Below are 19,671 nucleotides of genomic sequence, written 5' to 3' on the forward strand. Positions count from 1 at the left end.
AAATACGATGAAGTCAATGGCATCAGTTGTGATCGGTTTGAAAATGAAGCAGTCATGGCTCAGAACAGAAGCCGAGGTGAAATGGGAACATAACCATACTACTTCTGGTTTACTAATATATGGAGATCAGGGTCATCTACTGGTAAGAGGAATACAAGCAAACTGTCCATTAAAGAAAGACTACTGATGGATGGAAGGGGCTGCTGAGGGAACTCTCCATGTTATTCCAGTAGGAGGAGCCCTTTTGATCAATCCCCCCCACAATGGCCTTTGGATTAACACATCATTTAAAGGCCTCCTGTATTAAGGGGATTAAACCTTTGAAAAAAAATAATATATATATTCATATACACTCCATACATATATGCATGTCAATGTACACAGCGCTCTGTCCTTACAATATATGCTTAAAGAATGATTTCATGAACAAGGAGCTCATCAGAATTTGATAAGAAGCATCACACGTTTCCCAAGGCTTCAGAACTGAAGCGTCCACTTCCCTTCTCACAGGCGCCACCAAGCCCCGAAACCGGAGGAGGGAGAAGGAGGGAAATCGGAGGAGGTTAATCGGATCATAGTTCATATTTATATATTTATAATATATATATTAAAAGTGACTTAAGACTTAAAAATTGAATTAGTATTTATACAAGGAAAAAAAGTGCAGGTGGAATGAGATATCCATCAGGACGCTGATCAATCAGAAGCTGGAGTGGTAGTATAGATGATAAGATACAAAGTCACAGCGCCCTTCTTAGCCCCTCCAGAAGCAGGGTGGGCATTCTGATTCTGCAGGGGGTTAAGCATTGATTAGGCTTAAAGTGGATTTCCAGTCTCATCTCTTTGTTGGTTTTATTGTTGGTAATTTTTCTTTTTAATTTGACATTTTTTTTTATTGTGAATCTCTTTATTCTGGTTCCTCTCTGCCCACCACCAAGTGATGAGCGATGAGGAAGTACACAGTGGCGGAAACTAATACACATAACTCAGTTGCTGCAGCACTGGCTCCTAGCAGGGGGGGTATTTTCTTGGAGGTCCACACCCCTATTCCTTCCAGGGGCACCTTGTGCACTTTGTGGCTCGTTCTTCGGCAGTTTCTTGGCTGGAGAAAAAAAAAAAAGACCAAACATTAAAGAAAGAAAGAAAATAGCCTTCATTATACTTAGAGGACCTGTCACCAAAAAATGCAATCTGAACGCACCATGTTATAGAGCAGGAGAAGCTGAGCGGATTCATGTATATATATTTGTGGGAAAAGATTCAGTAAAACCTGTCATTTATACATTTATATCTCTGCTTTTTCTGCCTTCTGTACAGGAGGGAGGGGTTATCAGTGATTGATAGCATTGTATATACGTGTATATACAGTCCTGATCAAAAGTTTAAGACCACTTGAAAAATGGCAAAAAATCATATTTAGCATGGCTGGATCTTAACAAGGTTCCAAGTATAGCTTCAACATGCAACAAGGAGAAATGGGAGTGAGACAAAACATTTTTTGAGCATTCAATTTAATGAAAAAAACAAATAAACTGAAACAGGCTGTTTTTCAGCTGATCAAAAGTTTAGGACCACACCTCCAAAAAAAAAACTAAACCCCCCCCCCCAAAACAGAAATCCAACTCCCAAACATGAACTCAGTAATAAGTAGCTCCGCCGTTATGGTTTAATCACTTAAAAAATTTGTTTCGGCATGCTTGATGCAAGCGTTTCCATGAGGTGAGTGGGAACATTTCTCCAAGTGGTGAAGACGGCTGCACGAAGGCCATCTACTGTCTGGAACTGTTGTCCATTTTTGTAAACTTCCCTTGCCATCCATCCCCAAAGGTTCTCAATTGGATTTAGATCAGGGGAACACGCAGGATGGGCCAAAAGAGTGATGTTATTCTCCTGGAAGAAGTCCCTTGTCCTGCGGGCATTGCGTACTGTATCCTTGTCCTGTTGAAAAACCCAGTCATTACCACACAGACGAGGGCCCTCAGTCATGGGGAATGCTCTCTGCAACATCTGGACATAGCCAGCGGCCGTTTGACGCCCCTGCACTTCCTGAAGCTCCATTGTTCCACTGAAGGAAAAAACACCCCAGACCATTATGGCGCGCCCTCCACTGTGGCACGTAGAAAACATCTCAGGTGGGACCTGCTCGTCATGCCAGTAACATTGGAAACCATCAGAACCATCAAGGTAACATTTTTTCTCATCAGAGAAAAAAACTTTCTTCCACCTTTGAATGTCCCATGTTTGGTGCTCTCTTGCAGAGTCCAAACGAGCAGTTCTGTGGCGTTCAAGGAGACGAGGTCTTTGAAGCCCTTCAGTCTCAGATGCCGTCTGATGGTTATGGGGCTGCAGTCAGCACCAGTAAGGGCCTTAATTTGGGTCGAGGATCGTCCAGTATCTTGACGGACAGCCAATTGGATCCTCCGGCTCAGTGCTGATGAAATTTTTTTGGGTCTTCCACTTGACTTTTTTGTTCCATAACCCTCAGGAACATTTAAGATTCCAAATGACTGTCTTACTGCGTCCCACCTCAGCAGCGATGGCGCGCTGTGAGAGACCCTGCTTATGCAGTTCAACAATCCGACCACGTTCAAAAAGGGCGAGTTTTTTTGCCTTTGCCATCACAACGTGTGACTACTTGACAGAAAATGATAATGAATCCACATCTTTGCAGATTTGGCCTTTTAAAGGCATGTGGTCCTAAAATTTTGATCAGCTGAAAAACAGCCTGTTTCAGTTTATTCGTTGTTTTCATTAAATTAAATGCTCAAAAAATGTTTTGTCTCACTCCCATTTCTTCTTGCTGCATGTTGAAACTCTACTTGGAACCTTGTTAAGATCCAGCAATGTAAAATATGATTTTTTTGCCATTTTTCAAATGGTCTTAAACTTTTGATCAGGGCTGTATCAGTCACTGATAACACCTCCTCTGGTAATGATGGTTATTCACAGGGCTGAAGGTGTAAATGTAAAAATTACAAGTTTTCCTGAATCTTTTCCCGCAAATATATACACGAATCTGCTCAGCTTCTCCTGCTCTATAACATTGTGCTTTCAGATTGGTGACAGGTTCCCTTTAAAGCATAAATGTATTCCGCTTCTGCCCTCTGCTGAAAGAGCAGCACGCTGGCCTTTGCATCATATAGTACAGATTTTTGGCCTTTGTTATCATATGTATCCTTTTTTGTAGTTCTCAGAAGCCCCACATGCCCCATTTTCGATGCAGGATTTTCTCTATTAGGGAACTTTGATGTCCCACTACGGACCCCCATTATGTAACTGCAGAGAGCCACTAATAAAGAGCACTTCTCACTCTTGCATCCCTGCCACATCCCATGTACTACTTGGTTGATCCTTCATTAGAATGGCAAACGTGTGATACTATATTTGTCCAGTAGAGGTCACACTGTTGGAAACCGTATATGACCAGCGGACACTTCCAAACATCATCTAAAGAGGGGTTTGCTTTAAATCGACCCTTTAGCCAGAAAACATTTAGGCTTCGTTCACATCTCCGTTTGCTGGATAGTCTACTTCACTGCCGATTCCCCAATAACTGCAATGGGGTCCGGAGGTGATCCAGCATAAATACCAGGTATCGCCTGGACAAAAACCGTTGCATGCACTGTTTTTCATCTGGCTAACAGCCGGCATTTGCGGCGGATCTCCAATACGGAGATGTGAACGCTGCCTAAAGTAAATGTGCCTTTACAACCATGCAATCACCAACCAACCATGCGGCTTTTAACAGGTCTACAGGGAAAGGGAAGCAGCTAGGGGCGCTTGTGAAGGACGCGCTCCATATTTCAGCACTTCGGAATAAACCATACCTATGGCCATAAAGATTTCATTCACATTCATGGCTGTTTTAGCGGATGTCTCCATGAAGAGCAGACTGTTGTCTTCGGCATATGCTTGCGCTTCCTGCAATTAAGTAAGAATATAGATAAAAGTTTCAGAATTTATTTGTAGGCGCCGATGCATCATTACTTGAAAAACAAATACTAGAGGCACGTTCTCACCTGGAAGTCTACGGCTCTTTTACTGGAAAGGTCGGCCTTATTTCCAGACAAGGCGATTACTATATTAGGGCTGGCCTGTCTCTGAAGTTCCTTCACCCAGTTCTTTGCTCTGGTGAATGTTTCCTGAGTGAGGACAAACAGAATTCAATCAATCGACAGTAATTAAGTGGGCCCAAGGTGCCTTGTTCTCTATGTCTTTTCAGTAACGTTCGCACAAAACACCATATTACAGTTCCAAGGCATCAAAGACCTCTACATGGGCCCTACTGTGCTCCTGCAGGCCTCTGATTTCATATGCAAGGATAAAAGGCTTTACTGTTATAACATTTTTTAAATGTTGTTCTGTGACACGTTAGACGCCGTTTCCCAAAACTCTGCTCCCCTAAAGGCATTGTTTCTAAGGAGAATGGCTCAGTAATATGGCGGCATCATACGTAGCACAGGGACTGCCTATGGGTCCACAGTAAGGAGAGGCAGGGACTGTATGCCTCCATATAAGCTATGTTCACAAGGCTCTGCCATGTGCATGAGGCCTTAGGTGCCTTTTCATACAGCATGCCGCCAACCGAGATGCTTTATTTTACTTTTTTATTGCGCATTATAAATGGTAATCAAAGTAAGAAAAGTGTGGATTTAAAGGCATAGTATCCCATAACTTCTCATCCACAGGAAAGGCAACGAGAATCTGATCTGCGAGTGTCCAACCAGTGGGATTCCTACCAATCATGAGTCCAGGGGTCCCACAAGAGAATGGAGCAACTTGTACATATATGTGCACTGCCACTCCATCTCGATAGGACTGCTGCAGCCAAGCACTGTACTCCACGCCAATTTCCTGCAGTCCCATAGATTTGACTAGAGCAGCACTGTCACTCCATTAACTCAGGGACCCCTAGTGGTCAGACCCCACAGACCAGACACTTACCACCATTCCTATGGATAGATGATAAATCATTACAGAGGGCCAACCCTTTTTACCTTAGTGGTTTAAACCCGCCACTTTCTATTTAGTGTCATATATTCCTCCTTATTAAAGGGGCTCTTTAGTTTGCACATTTTATGGCAGAAAATAACTATAGAATGTGAACAAGACCTAGAATCTCAACAGAATAGGAAGTGCAGGGCAGGCCACTCTAGGACTTTAACCACCTCCGGACCGCCTAACGCAGGATCGCGTTCCGGAGGTGGCAGCCCTGCGCAGAGTCACGCATATATGCGTCATCTCGCGATGGGCGAGATTTCCTGTGAACGCGCGCACACAGGCGCGCGCGCTCACAGGAACGGAAGGTAAGAGAGTTGATCTCCAGCCTGCCAGCGGCGATCGTTCGCTGGCAGGCTGGAGATGTGTTTTTTTTAACCCCTAACAGGTATATTAGACGCTGTTTTGATAACAGCGTCTAATATACCTGCTACCTGGTCCTCTGGTGGTCCCATTTGTTTGGATCGACCACCAGAGGACACAGGTAGCTCAGTAAAGTCCCACCAAGCACCACTACACTACACTACACCCCCCCCCCCCGTCACTTATTAACCCCTTATTAGCCCCTGATCACCCCTGATCACCCCATATAGACTCCCTGATCACCCCCCTGTCATTGATCACCCCCCTGTCATTGATTACCCCCCTGTAAAGCTCCATTCAGATGTCCGCATGATTTTTACGGATCCACTGATAGATGGATCAGATCCGCAAAACGCATCCGGACGTCTGAATGAAGCCTTACAGGGGCGTGATCAATGACTGTGGTTATCACCCCATATAGACTCCCTGATCACCCCCCCTGTCATTGATTACACCCCTGTCATTGATCAACCCCCTGTAAAGCTCCATTCAGACGTCCGCATGATTTTTACGGATGCACTGATAGATGGATCGGATCCTCAAAACGCATCCGGACGTCTGAATGAAGCCTTACAGGGGCATGATCAATGACTGTGGTGATCACCCCATATAGACTCCCTGATCACCCCCCTGTAAAGCTCCATTCAGATGTCCGCATGATTTTTACGGATGCACTGATAGATGGATCCGATCCTCAAAACGCATCCGGACGTCTGAATGAAGCCTTACAGGGGCATGATCAATGACTGTGGTGATCACCCCATATAGACTCCCTGATCACCCCCCTGTAAAGCTCCATTCAGATGTCCGCATGATTTTTACGGATGCACTGATAGATGGATCCGATCCGCAAAACGCATCCGGACGTCTGAATGAAGCCTTACAGGGGCATGATCAATGACTGTGGTGATCACCCCATATAGACTCCCTGATCACCCCCCTGTCATTGATCACCCCCCTGTAAAGCTCCATTCAGATGTCCGCATGATTTTTACGGATGCACTGATAGATGGATCCGATCCGCAAAACGCATCCGGACGTCTGAATGAAGCCTTACAGGGGCATGATCAATGACTGTGGTGATCACCCCATATAGACTCCCTGATCACCCCCCTGTCATTGATTACCCCCCTGTAAAGCTCCATTCAGATGTCCGCATGATTTTTACGGATGCACTGATAGATGGATCGGATCCGCAAAACGCATCCGGACGTCTGAATGAAGCCTTACAGGGGCGTGATCAATGACTGTGGTTATCACCCCATATAGACTCCCTGATCACCCCCCTGTCATTGATCACCCCCCTGTCATTGATCAACCCCCCTGTCATTGATCACCCCCCTGTCATTGATCACCCCCCTGTCATTGATCACCCCCCTGTCATTGATCACCCCCCTGTCATTGATCACCCCTCTGTAAGGCTCCATTCAGATATTTTTTTGGCCCAAGTTAGCAGAATTTTTTTTTTTTTTTCTTACAAAGTCTCATATTCCACTAACTTGTGTCAAAAAATAAAATCTCACATGAACTCACCATACCCCTCACGGAATCCAAATGCGTAAAATTTTTTAGACATTTATATTCCAGACTTCTTCTCACGCTTTAGGGCCCCTAGAATGCCAGGGCAGTATAAATACCCCACATGTGACCCCATTTCGGAAAGAAGACACCCCCAGGTATTCCGTGAGGGGCATATTGAGTCCATGAAAGATTGAATTTTTTGTCCCAAGTTAGCGGAACGGGAGACTTTGTGAGAAAAAAATTAAAAATATCAATTTCCGCTAACTTGTGCCAAAAAAAAAAAATTCTATGAACTCGCCATGCCCCTCATTGAATACCTTGGGGTGTCTTCTTTCCAAAATGGGGTCACATGTGGGGTATTTATACTGCTCTGGCATTCTAGGGGCCCCAAAGCGTGAGAAGAAGTCTGGTATCCAAATGTCTAAAAATGCCCTCCTAAAAGGAATTTGGGCACCTTTGCGCATCTAGGCTGCAAAAAAGTGTCACACATCTGGTATCGCCGTACTCAGGAGAAGTTGGGGAATGTGTTTTGGGGTGTCATTTTACATATACCCATGCTGGGTGAGAGAAATATCTTGGTCAAATGCCAACTTTGTATAAAAAAATGGGAAAAGTTGTCTTTTGCCAAGATATTTCTCTCACCCAGCATGGGTATATGTAAAATGACACCCCAAAACACATTCCCCAACTTCTCCTGAATACGGCGATACCACATGTGTGACACTTTTTTGCAGCCTAGGTGGGCAAAGGGGCCCATATTCCAAAGAGCACCTTTAGGATTTCACAGGTCATTTACCTACTTACCACACATTAGGGCCCCTGGAAAATGTCAGGGCAGTATAACTACCCCACAAGTGACCCCATTTTGGAAAGAAGACACCCCAAGGTATTCCGTGAGGGGCATGGCGAGTTCCTAGAATTTTTTATTTTTTGTCACAAGTTAGTGGAAAATGCTTATTTTTTTTTTTATTTTTTTTTTCATACAAAGTCTCATATTCCACTAACTTGTGACAAAAAATAAAAAGTTCCATGAACTCACTATGCCCATCAGCGAATACCTTGGGGTCTCTTCTTTCCAAAATGGGGTCACTTGTGGGGTAGTTATACTGCCCTGGCATTCTAGGGGCCCAAATGTGTGGTAAGGAGTTTGAAATCAAATTCTGTAAAAAATGACCTGTGAAATCCGAAAGGTGCTCTTTTGAATATGGGCCCCTTTGCCCACCTAGGCTGCAAAAAAGTGTCACACATCTGGTATCTCCGTAATCGGGAGAAGTTGGGGAATGTGTTTTGGGGTGTCATTTTACATATACCCATGCTGGGTGAGAGAAATATCTTGGCAAAAGACAACTTTTCCCATTTTTTTATACAAAGTTGGCATTTGACCAAGATATTTATCTCACCCAGCATGGGTATATGTAAAAAGACACCCCAAAACACATTCCTCAACTTCTCCTGAATACAGAGATACCAGATGTGTGACACTTTTTTGCAGCCTAGGTGGGCAAAGGGGCCCACATTCCAAAGAGCACCTTTCGGATTTCACAGGTCATTTACCTACTTACCACACATTTGGGCCCCTAGAATGCCAGGGCAGTATAACTACCCCACAAGTGACCCCATTTTGGAAAGAAGAGACCCCAAGGTATTCGCTGATGGGCATAGTGAGTTCATGGAAGTTTTTATTTTTTGTCACAAGTTTGTGGAATATGAGACTTTGTATGAAAAAAAAAATAAAAAAAAAAATAAGCATTTTCCACTAACTTGTGACAAAAAATAAAAAATTCTAGGAACTCGCCATGCCCCTCACGGAATACCTTGGGGTGTCTTCTTTCCAAAATGGGGTCACTTGTGGGGTAGTTATACTGCCCTGGTATTCTAGGGGCCCAAATGTGTGGTAAGGAGTTTGAAATCAAATTCAGGAAAAAATGAGGAGTGAAATCCGAAAGGTGCTCTTTGGAATATGGGCCCCTTTGCCCACCTAGGCTGCAAAAAAGTGTCACACATCTGGTATCCCCGTACTCAGGAGAAGTTGAGGAATGTGTTTTGGGGTGTCTTTTTACATATACCCATGCTGGGTGAGATAAATATCTTGGTCAAATGACAACTTTGTATAAAAAAATGGGAAAAGTTGTCTTTTGCCAAGATATTTCTCTCACCCAGCATGGGTATATATAAAATGACACCCCAAAACACATTCCCCACCTTCTCCTGAGTACGGAGATACCAGATGTGTGACACTTTTTTGCAGCCTAGGTGGGCAAAGGGGCCCATATTCCAAAGAGCACCTTTCGGATTTCACAGGTCATTTTTTACAGAATTTGATTTCAAACTCCTTACCACACATTTGGGCCCCTAGAATGCCAGGGCAGTATAACTACCCCACAAGTGACCCCATTTTGGAAAGAAGAGACCCCAAGGTATTCGCTGATGGGCATAGTGAGTTCATAAAACTTTTTATTTTTTGTCACAAGTTAGTGGAATATGAGACTTTGTAAGAAAAAAAAAAAAAAAAAAAAAAAAAATCATAATTTTCCGCTAACTTGTGACAAAAAATAAAAAGTTCTATGAACTCACTATGCCCATCAGCGAATACCTTAGGGTGTGTACTTTCAGAAATGGGGTCATTTGTGGGGTGTTTGTACTGTCTGGGCATTGTAGAACCTCAGGAAACATGACAGGTGCTCAGAAAGTCAGAGCTGCTTCAAAAAGCGGAAATTCACATTTTTGTACCATAGTTTGTAAACGCTATAACTTTTACCCAAACCATTTTTTTTTTACCCAAACATTTTTTTTTTATCAAAGACATGTAGAACTATAAATTTAGAGCAAAATTTCTATATGGATGTCGTTTTTTTTGCAAAATTTTACTACTGAAAGTGAAAAATGTCATTTTTTTGCAAAAAAATCGTTAAATTTCGATTAATAACAAAAAAAGTAAAAATGTCAGCAGCAATGAAATACCACCAAATGAAAGCTCTATTAGTGAGAAGAAAAGGAGGTAAAATTCATTTGGGTGGTAAGTTGCATGACCGAGCAATAAACGGTGAAAGTAGTGTAGGTCAGAAGTGTAAAAAGTGGCCTGGTCTTTCAGGGTGTTTAAGCACTGGGGGCTGAGGTGGTTAAAGTCTCTCAACACTTACAATGCAGCAAAAGCCATTAATTGGTTTAACCCGGAGGATTTTTTGTTTTTGTCTTACCAGTCATAACTTTTTTTTTTTTTTTTTCCATTCCTCGGCATCTAAAGAGCTACAATGTCTGCGATCGCAGTTATTGCCAGTCCCAGACATTAACCGCTGGCCTCTGCTGTTTGAAACAGTAGAGACCCAGCGGCGATGTTGCCCTGCTGAGCTCGGAAGCAGGCGCCATATTTAAAATCCCACCTTCCGCTGTACATGTACAGCAGTGGGACTTAAAGGGTTAAACAAAAATCTCATAAGCAGACACTGGACACATTCACCATACCCCAGTAGAGGACAATATTACAGTGGACCTTAACCACCTCCCGACCGCCTAACGCACGGATGCGTCCGGAAGGTGGTTGATTCATTCCTCCTGGACGCATCCGTGCGTCATCTCGCGAGACGCGAGATTTCCTGTGAACGCGCGCACACAGGCGCGCGCGCTCACAGGAACGGAAGGTAAGAGAGTTGATCTCCAGCCTGCCAGCGGCGATCGTTCGCTGGCAGGCTGGAGATGTGATTTTTTTAACCCCTAACAGGTATATTAGACGCTGTTTTGATAACAGCGTCTAATATACCTGCTACCTGGTCCTCTGGTGGTCCCCTTTGTTTGGATCGACCACCAGAGGACACAGGTAGCTCAGTAAAGTAGCACCAAGCACCACTACACTACACTACACCCCCCCCCGTCACTTATTAACCCCTTATTAGCACCTGATCACCCCATATAGACTCCCTGATCACCCCCCTGTCATTGATTACCCCCCTGTCATTGATCACCCCCCTGTAAAGCTCCATTCAGACGTCCGCATGATTTTTACGGATCCACTGATAGATGGATCGGATCCGCAAAACGCATCCGGACGTCTGAATGAAGCCTTACAGGGGCGTGATCAATGACTGTGGTTATCACCCCATATAGACTCCCTGATCACCCCCCTGTCATTGATTACACCCCTGTCATTGATTTCCCCCCTGTAAAGCTCCATTCAGACGTCCGCATGATTTTTACGGATCCACTGATAGATGGATCGGATCCGCAAAACGCATCCGGACGTCTGAATGAAGCCTTACAGGGGCGTGATCAATGACTGTGGTTATCACCCCATATAGACTCCCTGATCACCCCCCTGTCATTGATCACACCCCTGTCATTGATCACCCCCCTGTAAAGCTCCATTCAGACGTCCGCATGATTTTTACGGATGCACTGATAGATGGATCGGATCCGCAAAACGCATCCGGACGTCTGAATGAAGCCTTACAGGGGCATGATCAATGACTGTGGTGATCACCCCATATAGACTCCCTGATCACCCCCCTGTAAAGCTCCATTCAGATGTCCGCATGATTTTTACGGATGCACTGATAGATGGATCCGATCCGCAAAACGCATCCGGACGTCTGAATGAAGCCTTACAGGGGCATGATCAATGACTGTGGTGATCACCCCATATAGACTCCCTGATCACCCCCCTGTAAAGCTCCATTCAGATGTCCGCATGATTTTTACGGATGCACTAATAGATGGATCCGATCCGCAAAACGCATCCGGACGTCTGAATGAAGCCTTACAGGGGCGTGATCAATGACTGTGGTGATCACCCCATATAGACTCCCTGATCACCCCCCTGTCATTGATTACACCCCTGTAAAGCTCCATTCAGACGTCCGCATGATTTTTACGGATCCACTGATAGATGGATCGGATCCGCAAAACGCATCCGGACGTCTGAATGAAGCCTTACAGGGGCATGATCAATGACTGTGGTGATCACCCCATATAGACTCCCTGATCACCCCCCTGTCATTGATCACCCCCCCTGTCATTGATCACCCCCCCTGTCATTGATCACCCCCCCTGTCATTGATCACCCCCCCTGTCATTGATCACCCCCCCTGTCATTGATCACCCCCCTGTCATTGATCACCCCCCCTGTCATTGATCACCCCCCCTGTCATTGATCACCCCCCCTGTCATTGATCACCCCCCCTGTCATTGATCACCCCCCCTGTCATTGATCACCCCCCTGTCATTGATCACCCCTCTGTAAGGCTCCATTCAGACATTTTTTTGGCCCAAGTTAGCGGAATTATTTTTTTTTTTTCTTACAAAGTCTCATATTCCACTAACTTGTGTCAAAAAATAAAATCTCACATGAACTCATCATACCCCTCACGGAATCCAAATGCGTAAAATTTTTTAGACATTTATATTCCAGACTTCTTCTCACGCTTTAGGGCCCCTAGAATGCCAGGGCAGTATAAATACCCCACATGTGACCCCATTTCGGAAAGAAGACACCCCCAGGTATTCCGTGAGGGGCATATTGAGTCCATGAAAGATTGAAATTTTTGTCCCAAGTTAGCGGAACGGGAGACTTTGTGAGAAAAAAATTAAAAATATCAATTTCCGCTAACTTGTGCCAAAAATTTTTTTTTTCTATGAACTCGCCATGCCCCTCATTGAATACCTTGGGGTGTCTTCTTTCCAAAATGGGGTCACATGTGGGGTATTTATACTGCCCTGGCATTCTAGGGGCCCCAAAGCGTGAGAAGAAGTCTGGTATCCAAATGTCTAAAAATGCCCTCCTAAAAGGAATTTGGGCACCTTTGCGCATCTAGGCTGCAAAAAAGTGTCACACATCTGGTATCGCCGTACTCAGGAGAAGTTGGGGAATGTGTTTTGGGGTGTCATTTTACATATACCCATGCTGGGTGAGAGAAATATCTTGGTCAAATGCCAACTTTGTATAAAAAAATGGGAAAAGTTGTCTTTTGCCAAGATATTTCTCTCACCCAGCAAGGGTATATGTAAAATGACACCCCAAAACACATTCCCCAACTTCTCCTGAATACGGCGATACCACATGTGTGACACTTTTTTGCAGCCTAGGTGGGCAAAGGGGCCCATATTCCAAAGAGCACCTTTAGGATTTCACAGGTCATTTACCTACTTACCACACATTAGGGCCCCTGGAAAATGCCAGGGCAGTATAACTACCCCACAAGTGACCCCATTTTGGAAAGAAGACACCCCAAGGTATTCCGTGAGGGGCATGGCGAGTTCCTAGAATTTTTTATTTTTTGTCACAAGTTAGTGGAAAATGCTGATTTTTTTTTTTTTTTTTTTTTTTTTATACAAAGTCTCATATTCCACTAACTTGTGACAAAAAATAAAAACTTCCATGAACTCACTATGTCCATCAGCGAATACCTTGGGGTGTCTTCTTTCCAAAATGGGGTCACTTGTGGGGTAGTTATACTGCCCTGGCATTCTAGTGGCCCAAATGTGTGGTAAGGAGTTTGAAATCAAATTCTGTAATAAATGACCTGTGAAATCCGAAAGGTGCTCTTTGGAATATGGGCCCCTTTGCCCACCTAGGCTGCAAAAAAGTGTCACACATCTGGTATCTCCGTACTCAGGAGAAGGTGGGGAATGTGTTTTGGGGTGTCATTTTACATATACCCCTGCTGGGTGAGAGAAATATCTTGGCAAAAGACAACTTTTCCCATTTTTTTATACAAAGTTGGCATTTGACCAAGATATTTCTCTCACCCAGCATGGGTATATGTAAAAAGACACCCCAAAACACATTCCCCAACTTCTACTGAATACGGAGATACCAGATGTGTGACACTTTTTTGCAGCCTAGGTGGGCAAAGGGGCCCATATTCCAAAGAGCACCTTTCGGATTTCACAGGTCAATTTTTACAGAATTTGATTTCAAACTCCTTACCACACATTTGGGCCCCTAGAATGCCAGGGCAGTATAACTACCCCACAAGTGACCCCATTTTGGAAAGAAGAGACCCCAAGGTATTCGCTGATGGGCATAGTGAGTTCATGGAAGTTTTTATTTTTTGTCACAAGTTAGTGGAATATGAGACTTTGTATGAAAAAAAAAAAAAAAAAAAAAATCATCATTTTCCACTAACTTGTGACAAAAAATAAAAAATTCTAGGAACTCGCCATGCCCCTTACGGAATACCTTGGGGTGTCTTCTTTCCAAAATGGGGTCACTTGTGGGGTAGTTATACTGCCCTGGCATTCTAGGGGCCCAAATGTGTGGTAAGGAGTTTGAAATCAAATTCAGTAAAAAATGACGAGTGAAATCCGAAAGGTGCTCTTTGGAATATGGGCCCCTTTGCCCACCTAGGCTGCAAAAAAGTGTCACACATCTGGTATCTCCGTACTCAGGAGAAGGTGGGGAATGTGTTTTGGGGTGTCATTTTATATATACCCATGCTGGGTGAGAGAAATATCTTGGCAAAAGACAACTTTTCCCATTTTTTTATACAAAGTTGTCATTTGACCAAGATATTTATCTCACCCAGCATGGGTATATGTAAAAAGACACCCCAAAACACATTCCTCAACTTCTCCTGAGTACGGCAATACCAGATGTGTGACACTTTTTTGCAGCCTAGGTGGGCAAAGGGGCCCATATTCCAAAGAGCACCTTTCGGATTTCACAGGTCATTTTTTACTGAATTTGATTTCAAACTCCTTACCACACATTTGGGCCCCTAGAATGCCAGGGCAGTATAACTACCCCACAAGTGACCCCATTTTGGAAAGAAGAGACCCCAAGGTATTTCGTGATGGGCATAGTGAGTTCATAGAACTTTTTATTTTTTGTCACAAGTTAGTGGAATATGAGACTTTGTAAGAAAAAAAAAAAAAAAAAAAAAAAATCATCATTTTCCGCTAACTTGTGACAAAAAATAAAAAGTTCTATGAACTCACTATGCCCATCAGCGAATACCTTAGGGTGTGTACTTTCAGAAATGGGGTCATTTGTGGGGTGTTTGTACTGTCTGGGCATTGTAGAACCTCAGGAAACATGACAGGTGCTCAGAAAGTCAGAGCTGCTTCAAAAAGCGGAAATTCACATTTTTGTACCATAGTTTGTAAACGCTATAACTTTTACCCAAACCATTTTTTTTCTACCCAAACATTTTTTTTTTATCAAAGACATGTAGAACTATAAATTTAGAGCAAAATTTCTATATGGATGTCGTTTTTTTTGCAAAATTTTACAACTGAAAGTGAAAAATGTCATTTTTTTGCAAAAAAATCGTTAAATTTCGATTAATAACAAAAAAAAGTAAAAATGTCAGCAGCAATGAAATACCACCAAATGAAAGCTCTATTAGTGAGAAGAAAAGGAGGTAAAATTCATTTGGGTGGTAAGTTGCATGACCGAGCAATAAACGGTGAAAGTAGTGTAGGTCAGAAGTGTAAAAAGTGGCCTGGTCTTTCAGGGTGTTTAAGCACTGGGGGCTGAGGTGGTTAAAGAGCACCAGTCACCAAAAAAATGCAGTGCCATCTGCAGGCACCGTCTTATAGAGCAGGAGGAGCTGAGCAGACTGATATATAGTTTTGTAGGAAAATATTCAGTAAAACCTGTAAATTATACATTTATATTCCTGCTTTTATCTAAGCGCTATAGTCACAGTAGGGAGGGGTTATCAGTGACTGACAACTATCTCTGTATGCTCACTTAGGCTCCATTCAGACGTCCGTAGTGCATTGCGGATCTGCAATACACCCGGCCAGCACCCCCCACAGAAATGCCTATTCTTGTCCGCAATAGATCGGGGCAGCACTCCGGAAATGCGGAGAGAACATAGTGTGCATCCATTCCGTCCCCAGAGAATGAATGGGTCCGCACCCGTTCCGCACACTTGCGGAACAGATGAGGACCACACTTGCGGATGTGTGAATGGAGCCTTATACAAACAACTGTGTCAGTCACTCATAACCTCTCCCTCCTGTACAGAGAGGTGTTCACAGAAAATGAAAAAAAGCAAAAAAAAAAAAAAAAAGCAAAGATGTAAATTTCTATCTGCTCAGCTTCTCGTGCGCTATAACATGGTGCAGTCATATTGTACTGCATTTTTGGATGACAGGTCCTCTTTAACCACCTCAGCCCCCATGGCTTAAACACCCTGAAAGACCAGGCCACTTTTTACACTTCTGACCTACACTACTTTCACCGTTTATTGCTCCGTCATGCAACTTACCACCCAAATGAATTTTACCTCCTTTTCTTCTCACTAATAGAGCTTTCATTTGGTGGTATTTCATTGCTGCTGACATTTTTACTTTTTTTGTTATTAATCGAAATTTAATGATTTTTTTGCAAAAAAATGGACATTTTTCACTTTCAGTTGTAAAATTTTGCAAAAAAAAACGAGATCCATATATAAATTTTGCTCTAAATTTATTGTTCTACATGTCTTTGATAAAAAAAAAATAATGTTTGGGTAAAAAAAAAAATGGTTTGGGTAAAAGTTATAGCGTTTACAAACTATGGTACAAAAATGTGAATTTCCGCTTTTTGAAGCAGCTCTGACTTTCTGAGCACCTGTCATGTTTCCTGAGGTTCTACAATGGCCAGACAGTACAAACACCCCACAAATGACCCCATTTCGGAAAGTAGACACCCTAAGGTATTCGCTGATGGGCATAGTGAGTTCATAGAACTTTTTATTTTTTGTCACAAGTTAGCGGAAAATGATGATTTTTTTTTTTTTCTTACAAAGTCTCATATTCCACTAACTTGTGACAAAAAATAAAAACTTCCATGAACTCACTATGCCCATCAGCGAATACCTTGGGGTGTCTTCTTTCCAAAATGGGGTCACTTGTGGGGTAGTTATACTGCCCTGGCATTCTAGGGGCCCAAATGTGTGGTAAGGAGTTTGAAATCAAATTCTGTAAAAAATGACCAGTGAAATCCGAAAGGTGCTCTTTGGAATATGGGCCCCTTTGCCCACCTAGGCTGCAAAAAAGTGTCACACATCTGGTATCTCCGTATTCAGGAGAAGTTGGGGAATGTGTTTTGGGGTGTCATTTTACATATACCCATGCTGGGTGAGATAAATATCTTGGTCAAATGCCAACTTTGTATAAAAAAATGGGAAAAGTTGTCTTTTGCCAAGATATTTCTCTCACCCAGCATGGGTATATGTAAAATGACACCCCAAAACACATTCCCCAACTTCTCCTGAATACGGAGATACCAGATGTGTGACACTTTTTTGCAGCCTAGGTGGGCAAAGGGGCCCATATTCCAAAGAGCACCTTTCAGATTTCACTGGTCATTTTTTACAGAATTTGATTTCAAACTCCTTACCACACATTTGGGCCCCTAGAATGCCAGGGCAGTATAACTACCCCACAAGTGACCCCATTTTGGAAAGAAGACACCCCAAGGTATTCCGTGATGGGCATAGTGAGTTCATGGAAGTTTTTATTTTTTGTCACAAGTTAGTGGAATATGAGACTTTGTAGGGAAATAAAAAAAAAAAATAATCATTTTCCGCTAACTTGTGACAAAAAATATAAAATTCTAGGAACTCGCCATGCCCCTCACGGAATACCTTGGGGTGTCTTCTTTCCAAAATGGGGTCACTTGTGGGGTAGTTATACTGCCCTGGCATTTTCCAGGGGCCCTAATGTGTGGTAAGTAGGTAAATGACCTGTGAAATCCGAAAGGTGCTCTTTGGAATGTGGGCCCCTTTGCCCACCTAGGCTGCAAAAAAGTGTCACACATGTGGTATCGCCGTATTCAGGAGAAGTTGGGCAATGTGTTTTGGGGTGTCTTTTTACATATACTCATGCTGGGTGAGAGAAATATCTCGGCAAAAGACAACTTTTCCCATTTTTTTTATACAAAGTTGGCATTTGACCAAGATATTTATCTCACCCAGCATGGGTATATGTAAAATGACACCCCAAAACACATTGCCCAACTTCTCCTGAGTACGGCGATACCAGATGTGTGACACTTTTTTGCAGCCTAGATGCGCAAAGGGGCCCACATTCCTTTTATGAGGGCATTTTTAGACATTTGGATCCCAGACTTCTTCTCACGCTTTAGGGCCCCTAGAATGCCAGGGCAGTATAAATACCCCACATGTGACCCCATTTTGGAAAGAAGACACCCCAAGGTATTCAATGAGGGGCATGGCGAGTTCATAGAATTTTATTTTTTTTGGCACGAGTTAGCGGAAATTGATTTTATTTATTTTTTTCTCACAAAGTCTCCCTTTCCGCTAACTTGGGACAAAAATTTCAATCTTTCATGGACTCAATATGCCCCTCACGAAATACCTTGGGGTGTCTTCTTTTCGAAATGGGGTCACATGTGGGGTATTTATACTGCCCTGGCATTCTAGGGGACCTAAAGCGTGAGAAGAAGTCTGGAATATAAATCTCTAAAAAATTTTACGCATTTGGATTCCGTGAGGGGTATGGTGAGTTCATGTGAGATTTTATTTTTTGACACAAGTTAGTGGAATATGAGACTTTGTAAGAAAAAAATAATAATTTCCGCTAACTTGGGCCAAAAAAAATGTCTGAATGGAGCCTGACAGGGGGGTGATCAGGGAGTCTATATGGGGTGATCAATGACAGGGGGGGTGATCAATGACAGGGGGGGGTGATCAATGACAGGGGGGTGGTGATCAATGACAGGGGGGTGGTGATCAATGACAGGGGGGGGGTGATCAATGACAGGGGGGGGGGTGATCAATGACAGGGGGGGGGGTGATCAATGACAGGGGGGGGGTGATCAATGACAGGGGGGGGGTGATCAATGACAGGGGGGGGGGGTGATCAATGACGGGGGGGGGGGGGGGATCAATGACGGGGGGGGGGTGATCAATGACGGGGGGGGGTGATCAATGACAGGGGGGGGGGGTGATCAATGACAGGGGGGGGGGGGGTGATCAATGACAGGGGGGGGGGGGGTGATCAATGACAGGGGGGGGGGGGGTGATCAATGACAGGGGGGGGGGGGTGATCAATGACAGGGGGGGGGGGTGATCAATGACAGGGGGGGGGTGATCAATGACGGGGGGGGGGGGGGTGATCAATGACAGGGGGGGTGATCAATGACAGGGGGGGGGGGGGTGATCAATGACAGGAGGGGGGGGGGTGATCAATGACAGGGGGGGGGTGATCAATGACAGGGGGGGTGATCAGGGAGTCTATATGGGGTGATCACCCCCCCCTGGAAGGCTCCAGGGAGACGCCTGTATGTGTTTTGCCGATCCGATCTATCAGTGGATCCGTAAAAAATCATGCGGACGTCTGAATGGAGCTTGACAGGGGGGTAATCAATGACAGGGGGGTAATCAATGACAGCGGGGGTAATCAATGACAGCGGGGGTAATCAATGACAGCGGGGGTAATCAATGACAGCGGGGGTAATCAATGACAGCGGGGGTAATCAATGACAGCGGGGGTAATCAATGACAGCGGGGGTAATCAATGACAGCGGGGGTAATCAATGACAGCGGGGGTGATCAGGGAGTCTATATGGGGTGATCACCACAGTCATTGAATACGCCCCTGTAAGGCTCCATTCAGACGTCCGTATGCGTTTTGCGGATCCGATCCATCTATCAGTGGATCCGTAAAAATCATGCGGATATCTGAATGGAGCTTTACAGGGGGGTAATCAATAACAGGGGGGTGATCAGGGAGTCTATATGGGGTGTTCACCAGTCATTGATCACGCCCCTGTAAGGCTCCATTCAGACGTCCATATGCGTTTTGCGGATCCGATCCATCTATCAGTGGATCCGTAAAAAT

The 19,671-nt window shown here is 44.0% G+C and overlaps 1 protein-coding gene across 1 annotated transcript in view; it reads right to left on the bottom strand.

The window, feature by feature from the left end:
• Positions 1–822: 822 nt before the first annotated feature.
• The window catches only part of RAB5C (RAB5C, member RAS oncogene family), a 46,037-nt gene continuing 27,188 nt past the window's right edge, over positions 823–19,671 (bottom strand). The window contains exons 4-6 of the mRNA XM_040435271.1: positions 4,020–4,142; positions 3,828–3,921; positions 823–1,102 (exon numbers count right to left, since the gene is read on the bottom strand). Coding sequence (XP_040291205.1) covers positions 987–1,102; positions 3,828–3,921; positions 4,020–4,142 — 333 coding nt within the window. The 3' untranslated portion in view covers positions 823–986. The remainder of the gene's footprint in view (positions 1,103–3,827; positions 3,922–4,019; positions 4,143–19,671) is intronic.

This window comes from Bufo bufo, chromosome 6 (assembly GCF_905171765.1).
Source record: "Bufo bufo chromosome 6, aBufBuf1.1, whole genome shotgun sequence".
NCBI lineage: Eukaryota > Metazoa > Chordata > Amphibia > Anura > Bufonidae > Bufo > Bufo bufo.